The 9,242-nt window shown below is 46.4% G+C and overlaps 1 protein-coding gene across 1 annotated transcript; it reads left to right on the forward strand.

The window, feature by feature from the left end:
- Positions 1–1,515: 1,515 nt before the first annotated feature.
- LOC121394153 lies at positions 1,516–5,616 on the forward strand. The gene is made up of 2 exons (XM_041564210.1): positions 1,516–2,011; positions 2,351–5,616. Exons 1-2 carry the CDS (start codon positions 1,549–1,551, stop codon positions 5,614–5,616), a joined length of 3,729 nt encoding a protein of 1,242 aa, XP_041420144.1. The 5' UTR covers positions 1,516–1,548.
- Positions 5,617–9,242: the final 3,626 nt, after the last annotated feature.

The following is a 9,242-nucleotide window of genomic DNA, read 5'->3' on the forward strand; positions in this document are numbered from 1 at the left end:
TGCTTTTAGCTATAAGTCCTTGTGACATAATGTGAACTACTGCAATTGTATCTCTAATAACAACATGCTATAATTCTAATTTAATCTTTAATCTAGTGAACTGTGATTCATTCCTTCTGTTTCACACCCCAAACCCGTAAAATTAATGTATTGGAAACTGAAGAGTTTCAGTGCATTCAGGCATGGCTTGACTGTTATAATCCACTGCCAGGAGGCTGTCAGTACTATTCATTGTAATATCATGTGTTTAGTTTAGCCACAATTGTTATTTCTTCTCTCCTTGTTCTCTCCACCTCTCTCTCTCTCTCTCTCTCTCTCTCTCTCTCTCTCGTTGTAATGATGTTCTTGTTCTGTGTTACGCACTTGTGTTCCATTGTTCTCCCTATTTTCTCATTCCATCTGATCTGTTTCTCCTTCCTGCTGTGGATATGAGCATCGAGGGGTGAAAAGTTTTCAGGCTGTTTCAATGAAACTTTAAGTTCAGCATTTGAAAAAAAATACGAGTTTTGAGAAATCATCTGCCAAAACTTTGTGAAACGTGTTTGTTACAGGCTTCAACTTTTTTTTTTTATATATATTCTGTTTCCTCTGTTACTTTGTAATTGAAACATTCAAAATTACTTTTTCATGGACAAGAGGGACCTTTATCATTCTTAGTTGCTCCACAGAACCATCTAGTTCTATCCATCCCTAATTATGAACTTACAGACTTTCCCCTTGTCTCTGTCCCTATATATTAGGTACCTATCTAGTGCTACCAATCCCTATTTCTGTAGGGAAATGAGAGAGAGCAGACTGTAACCCTTCCAACACTTTCCTCTTGTCTCTGTCCCTATATATTAGGTACCTATCTAGTGTTACCAATCCCTATTTCTGTAGGGAAATGAGAGCAGAGCAGACAGTAACCCTTCCAACACTTTCCTCTTGTCTCTATATATTAGGTACCTATCTAGTGCTACCAATCCCTATTTCTGTAGGAAATGAGAGAGCAGACAGTAACCCTTCCAACACTTTCCTCTTGTCTCTATATATTAGGTACCTATCTAGTGCTACCAATCCCTATTTCTGTAGGAAATGAGAGAGAGCAGACAGTAACCCTTCCAACACTTTCCTCTTGTCTCTATATATTAGGTACCTATCTAGTGCTACCAATCCCTATTTCTGTAGGAAATGAGAGAGCAGACAGTAACCCTTCCAACACTTTCCTCTTGTCTCTGTCCCTATATATTAGGTACCTATCTAGTGCTACCAATCCCTATTTCTGTAGGAAATGAGAGAGAGCAGACAGTAACCCTTCCAACACTTTCCTCTTGTCTCTATATATTAGATACCTATCTAGTGTTACCAATCCCTATTTCTGTAGGGAAATGAGAGCAGAGCAGACAGTAACTCTTCCAACACTTTCCTCTTGTCTCTATATATTAGGTACCTATCTAGTGCTACCAATCCCTATTTCTGTAGGGAATGAGAGGAGATCAGTTAGTAACCCTTCCAACACTTTCCCCTTGTCTCTGTCCTTATATCAGACTGTGTGTGTGAGGCTCCTGAATGGAAGTGGAGACTAAGGGATCACCGGACCCCGGAGGATCACCAAATTTGGCACAAACGTGTGTGAATGTATCAGGAACCAGGAGAGATCAGCAAGAGCCGGATCCCTGCTTTGGTTCTCAAGTTATGAATAATGAAAGTTTTGCTGGTGGGTGTGGCCAGTCAGCCATTACCTGTGTAAGTGAAGAGGATTGTACAAAGCAGTTAATTGTGAGTGGAAGAGAAGCAGCTGCTGCTGGACACACTGTGAGTAATTCTGAGTTGGGAAATGCTGTAGTTTCTGAGGGAATTGATGGGAAAGGCTGCTCTGTAATTGAGCCCCAGGCTCCAGGGCCTGCACCTTCTCCTGCTTCTGATTTGTCCCATGTGCCCTTGGGGGCCCCAGTTGTGATGTCGTCTGTGAACTCTCCCCTAGTACATGATCTGCTCCAATTTGGGTCAGAATCTGATCTGTGTAACCAAAGTTATATGCAGTGTCGGACTGGCCCGGCGGGATACCGGGAAAATACCCGGTGGGCCCCGACCCTAGTGGGCCCCCGCCGGGCCAGACCCCCTCTCCCAAACAGTTTTTTTTTAAAAAAATAAACAAAATTTCGGCGGATCGCAGCGCCGTTTGCGCATGCGCGCCTTTTACGCATGCGCGTCTAGCGCCATTTACGCATGCGTGCCTAGCTCCGTTTGCGCATGCGCGATGCGCCGCCTGGGCAATTATGCCGAGCGGCGATTCGCCTAGGTAGCGGGGGTCAGAGGGGGGCCCTGGACACCAGTCCCGGTGGGCCCCGGGCACCCCAGTCCGACCCTGGTTATATGTTTTCACCTAATGGAACTGTTATCCCTGATTTAACCTCTGAAGTGCATTGGCCCAGCCTGTCAACCCCCCCACAGCAAACCCCCCCACAGCAAGCCCCTGGGTCCCACACACAAGACTCACTGGCTCCTGCCCTGTCTCCTGTAAATCCTCAGCAACTGGATCCCTTGTTTGTTTGTCCAGTGCAGACAAGGAGCAAGTCTAAGATGGCTGCCAATACAATTTCCCATAGGGAAAAGTCTTTACAACTTTCAGCCACTTCACAGTCTTTGTCTATAAATTCGTTTGCTGGGCCTTGTAGGGGGGACCCTGAACAACACCCTGCACAAGTTTTATCCCAAAATGAGCACTGTATTCCAACTGCCAAATGTGTTCTTGATTCTGCCACAACCAAGATGGTTGCTACACCTGTACAAAACAGTGGGCAAACAAACGCACGCTATGAAACTTCTGAAACAAGGTGTGCACAGCAAGTAATGGCAGGGGGCAGTTGTGGGGGATCTGGAGGGGCTCCAGAAACTTCTGTACAGTTTACATTTGAATCCCAGCAGCACTCTGGTGTGCCAACCAACAAAATGGCTGACACCTCCATATGTGAGGACTTGTTTGCTAACCATAGCATTATGCAAGGATGTAAATTGGCTTCTGCTTCACAACAAGTGCTGCAAGTGACCCCTAATGCAGATTCTTCCTCTGCCATGGACCATGATGTAGAACTGCGCACCCCAGCAGCTCATCTGTTGTCGGACACAGCTCAGGGAGTAGACCAGCGTGCCCCAGAAACCACAGACCAGCGTGCCCCAGAAACCACAGACCAGCGTGCCCCAGAAACCACCGACCAGCGTGCCCCAGAAACCACAGACCAGCGTGCCCCAGAAACCACAGACCAGCGTGCCCCAGAAACCACAGACCAGCGTGCCCCAGAAACCACAGACCAGCGTGCCCCAGAAACCACCGACCAGCGTGCCCCAGAAACCACAGATCAGCGTACCCCAGCAGCTCTTTTGTGTACAGAGCTTTTAGCTCCTGTTGCTAGCTCCTTGCAACACTGTCCAGTTGAGGAGAATCCTCAAAAAAATCAGGATGGTTTGATAGACAATGTTTGTTCAACTGATATTGACTTGACCAATACTGATGACAATGTATGTGCTTTTCCTATGGCAGAGGGAGAGAGCTCCACTAAGGTGCATGACCCACTCCAATCAGGGGTGGTGGTTGTGGTGTTAGACTGTGATGATGATTATTTCTCACCAGATATGATGGAGGAGGAGGTACAGGAGGATGAGGCAGCTAGGAAACGCAGAGAAGAGTCAGAGGCTTACTCCAAGGAGTCTGAGCTCCTTGTACATGCATATGTTGAGAGAAAGGAGAGGGAGGACAGGGCTAAAGAAAAGGGGTTGAGGAGGTCCCAGGTTCTGCAGCCTTCTTCCAAACCCAGTACTAGTACTCTGGCATCTCATTCTTCTGCAGCTATACCCCGGGTTGGCCCTGTCCAGCAATCAGTTAGAGTTGCACAGCAGTCAGCAGAGTCCAGACCTCAGGCCTTACCTGCCCCACCCCCACCAGTAAATGCTTGGTCCACTAATCGCTTGAGAAGCACTGACTTAAATACTCCATCAGTTTCTACTGGTCCCACTTCTACCAGGAGGAATGCAGTGCAGCTTAAATGGGTGGGCCCAATAGAGGATTGCCCGGACCGAGATTATGTTGTGGATATACTGCTCAAGGCACACTTGCAGTTCAAGGTTGATGATCAGGTGTGGGCAGTAATAAAGCAGAGAGAGGTAGAATTTGACATCAGTTTCAAACTCCCTGAATACCTAGATATGTTCTTCACTAGGTACAACTTGAAGAAAAACAATGATTTGTGGAAACAATTTAGAGTGGTTCCTTTAACAAAACAGGCTCTAAAACATGTCACGGTTGTTTTCAAACATGAAAATATTGTAATGGAGGACATTGTTTTCTGGCTACGGCGTCATTGTGATATTGTTTCCCCCCTAAGGAGATGTTATGACAGACATGGTGTATGGGATGGGTCTTTCAAAGTCACGGTTAAGCTCTGGATGCGTAACCACGCTCAAGTACACCTCCCAAACTCATTCTTCATAGGGAAAGACAGGGGGGTTCTCTTTTACGTAGGGCAGCCAAGAAGGTGCTTTAGGTGTGGGAACCTTGGACACTTTGCTGCTCAATGTGCAGTTAAGCGTTGTTCTAAATGTGGAGAGGTGGGTCATGAGGCAAGATCGTGTGACAAAGTGATGTGTAACTTGTGTGGAGAGGCAGATCATGTACATGATGACTGTCCAATGGCTTGGCATAATGTCACCAGTGAACTCATTGAAATGGAAACTGCCCTGCTTACTGGTAATGACACCAGGCCCAAACAAACTAGTGGCCAGACCCAAACTAGACTGCTTGAAACAAACGCTGTGAGTGACATTCAACCAGCAGTTGCGCCTGCTACGCCATCTAGGCCAGAGCTTGCTTCAGTACGTATTGGTTCTCATGGCTCTACATCCATGGCCGCTGGCAGTTGTGCTCCTGTAGAAGCTGCCCCTCAACTGTCACCCCCTACAGGTCAGTCTCTGGTTGCCCCTATGACTGCTTCAAATGAGGTTTCCTGTACAGTGAGAGAAGTACAGAAGAATTTGGTTCAGAGTCAGGATGCTCCACAGTCAAACCACAGTCTGGGCTCTGTACAGAGTCAGCGGTCTTCTCGGACTGCTCCTTGTCAACCATCAAATGAGGCCTCTGAGACAGCCTCTACTTCTCATATTTCTCCTTCCTTACCAATCCTCTTGGGACAAGCCCAGGGGGCTTTACTAAAGCTTTCACAAGAGCGTGATCACACACAAGGGTTGCAAAGTGCTGATGAGGAGACTCATCTCAGCGCTACGCCAAACTTGGAAAATCTCATTAGCCAGCCCTCATCAGACCCTGTCTGGGAGATGCAGGCTCCAAAAGGTAAAAAGAGATCCCATCCAGGGAAAGCTGTTTTGTCTACCTCCAATAGGTACCAGGTCCTAGCCAACATCGGCAACAAGTTTTCTGAGCCACAGGAGCTTGATGAACCTCCAGAGGAACCCATAGGTAACTGGGGTGACTCAGTAGACCCAGGCGATGTTGACAGTCAGGCACTATCACATGTCAGTGAGACTCCTCAGGCTTGTCAGCCCTTGGAGGAATCAAATATTGAATCCTCTGGCAGCTCCTCGGTTGTAAAAAAAAAGAGGAGAAGGAGGAGCTTAAGGAGATAGAGTGACCAAATACATATAATACATAAATATGGCCTGCGAACACTACAGAGTGCTATCACTAAATACATGCAGCATTAAATCTGATAAAGCCAGGTTCTTAGCCTACGACTACCTTGCAGCTTCAGATGTAGAAATAATTTGCCTACAAGAGACCCGACTTACCCACAAGCTACAGATTGCTAAAGCCAGAAGGGATTGGAGGTTTGGAGCCTCCTTTTGGTCTATAGGGGAGGAACCTGCAGCTGGTGTGGGCATCCTCTTCAAAGGCCCTCAACAACCGAAGGTGCATAGGTTAATTGAAATTTCAGTGGGCCGTTGTCTGTTGTTAGACTTTACCTTGGGTAATACCAGAATGCGGGTCATTAATACCTACGGGCCTCAAATCCCCTCAGAAAGGACAGAACTATGGTCTGAGATAGCTCAGTTTTTAATTGTTCCATATACTCTGCTGTTATTGGGGGATTTCAATCAGGGTCTTATTCCCTCACGTAAAACTTCTGGGTCCCTGAGGACATTGGTGCACCAGGCAGGCCTGGTTGACCTTTTTGCTGCTAATGGTAGGAGCCCGGCAAATACCTACGCCTGTGGTACTCGATCATCTCGCATTGATTTTGTGTTCGCTAGCCCAACTACAGCTTTCACTGACTGTAAGGAAGTTGTGGTTGAGTTCTCAGATCATCTGGCCATCTCAGTCACTCTTGGTGTCTCCTCTGTGCCCACAAGGGGTAAAGGTTTGTGGCGACTAGGGCCAAATGCTCTTACAGACCCTGTCACCTTACAAGGGTTTCAAGATTTATTAGATATACAGTTGCAAAGAGTCTCTTTCTATGACTCCTACAGTAAGTGGTGGGAGCAAGCCAAACATTCCTTTAAGAAACACTTTAAGTCTTCTGCATCTGCTAAGTCTGCTAGACGATATCGGGCCTATCTGGCTGTCAGAAGTAAGCTAGAATATGCCATCTCAAACAAATTGTCCCCGCAGGACATTAAACTCCTTAAGATGCGGCTCAGAGAGCTCCAGTACTCCCGATATGAGTCGCTCATCTTTGAGAGAGACTATGGCAAATTCTTTACACCTGACCCCTACTTGCAGTGTAGAGAGAAAGAGAATGCCAAATTGGTAACAGGTTTCTTTGACTCCAAAGGTCAGCTACAAAAGTCAAAAACAGGTATCTTGACAGTAGTTGCTGAATTTTATAAGGAAATGTTCAAAGATAAGGCAATTGATGCCTCTCTTATTGAAGGTTTTTTGGCCTCTGCAGAACCCCCTTTAGCCAATGTAGATTTCTCATCACTCACAAGAGAGATAGACGAGGGTGAGATTATGGAAGCAATAGCCTCGCTTCCTCTGAAAAAATCCCCTGGTCCTGATGGGCTGACCTCAGAATTTTATAAAGCCTTTTCTAAGGAGCTCTCACCAATCCTTCAGAAAGTGTTTACCCATTGCCTGGAAACAGGGAGGCTGCCACGGTCACTGAGGGAATCTGCCCTCATTTTATTGTCTAAGGGCAAAGACCGCAGGCAAATTGTTAACTGGAGGCCTATAGCTTTGCTCAACACAGATCGTAAAATCCTGGCTAAGGTCCTGTTCAATAGGCTGTACTCTGTTTCTGATATGTTACTATCTGAGGATCAATATTGTGCCGTGAAGGGGAGAGGGGTCCTTCAGGCAGCAGCTACAATAAGGGAAACAATTGAATATGCAAAAGCAACAAACTGTGAAAAATACCTTTTGGGGCTCGACCAAGCAAAAGCCTTTGACCGGGTGCAACATCCGTACCTGTGGGCTACTTTGTCTGAGTATGGCGTCCCGGCTCAATTTGTCAATTGGTTGAAAACTTTATACCTGGAGGGAGAGTGCTTCCCTTTGATCAACGGTTGGCAGGGCACTAGGTTCCCATTGGGTGCTGGGGTGAGGCAGGGCTGTCCGCTCAGTCCGCTTCTCTATGTTTTTGCCCTGGATCCTTTTCTGAGGCGTCTGCGAGGGGGCGGACTGGTTGGCATCTGCATCCCTCGGTCTCCTTCGGTCAGCTTGGTGGCTTACGCCGATGATGTTTCAGTTTGGGTGTCCAACTCTGCCGAGGTGGATGTCGTGATAGAAGCTCTTGACACCTATTCTGTTGCTTCAGGGTCGGCTGTCAACGTTGACAAGTCAGAAGCACTCTGGGTGTCGGACTCACAGCCAGCTTTCCAAGTGGCGAGTTTTCCGACAACCTCCACTGAAATTAAGGCCCTGGGGATTAAGTTTGGGAGGGATGTGTCCGGGAAATCAAATTGGGAGGAGAAATTGGACTCCGGAAAAGCAAAGGTTCAGCGCTGGTCCAAATGGCGACTGACCTGCAGGGAAAGAGTTGCCATGGTCAAGGCTTACTTGGTCCCCATGTTTCTGTACCTTTCATACATTTACCCAATACCTGCTAATCTGTGTACACCGTTACAGACTATGTTTTTTGTAATGCTCTGGGGTAATAAGATTACTTTGGTCAAGAGGGGCATTACTTACCTGCCAAAAAACAAAGGTGGTCTTGACATGGTCTGCCCTATAGCCTTTTTTGCTTCCATTTTCTTAAAGTTTAATTTCTCCAATTTGGATGCAGACCCTCCTGCATTGTGGCAAATGGGCATATCATATTGGTCTGCTCCAAATTTGACCAAGTGGCTTAAGGGGGAAAAGTTAACCCGAGTCAAGCGGACTGGTCTCAACACCCCTGACTATGTGGCTACTGCTCTGGTATGGCTACGGAAATGGAAAGTGTTCAAGCAGCAGCTCGATACAGTCCCCAGAAAGGCCCTGTACACTGACATTGTACAAGATTATTTTGTTGCTGCCCCTGTGCTCAGTGATTGTATAGGTGACACTGCAGAGAAGTCTATTCGCCACTTGAACAGCAAAGCTTTACCTGCCAAACTGTATGATGTTCAGTGGCTCTCTCTGCATGGGAAGCTCAAGGTGAGAGGGAATTACCATCAACTTCCTACACAGGACAGGGTGTGCCCCTGGGGATGTGCCGTTGAGGAGACTCAAAGCCATTTTTTGGTTCATTGCCCAGTGTCAAAAGCCATCAGGTGTTCCTTAGCTACAGAGTTGCACTTTTCCTCTCTGAAGGTGGCTGGATATTCTCACCTGGCCTATGGAGTCATGGACAACTCTGTCTACAGTGCTGACCATACTTATATCATTGTGTCAGTGTTTAAGTATTTTCTTTGGCAGTTCCGCTGCAAGCAAACTATGGGTCATCCAAACACTCCCATAGACTGTGTTGTAAGGGCAATAGTAAGTGAGCTGACCAAGCTTTGTATTCCCGTACCATGATTCCAGAGTACACATTTGCCATCCTTATTTTGTTTGTTGTTGGAGATTTTGGTTCTGTATGACTGTAATACAGTGTTATTGTAATGTTATTTAAATAATGTTCATTTTTTGTTGTAAAGTTTTCAATAAAAAAACATAAAACCCTATATACTGTATATATATATTACAGTGAAGGGAAAAACCGGCACTCACGAAAATGTCATCAATTATGCCTGGGTGCAGTCCTAGTTGAAGTTTGAATATAAAGCTGGAAATGGAGATCGCACTCACAGGTCTTAGAAGTGTTTTAATGTCTTTATTCAGTGGACAATCG

The sequence above is a fragment of the Xenopus laevis genome, chromosome 5S, assembly GCF_017654675.1.
Source record: "Xenopus laevis strain J_2021 chromosome 5S, Xenopus_laevis_v10.1, whole genome shotgun sequence".
In the NCBI taxonomy this organism is placed as follows: Eukaryota; Metazoa; Chordata; class Amphibia; order Anura; family Pipidae; genus Xenopus; species Xenopus laevis.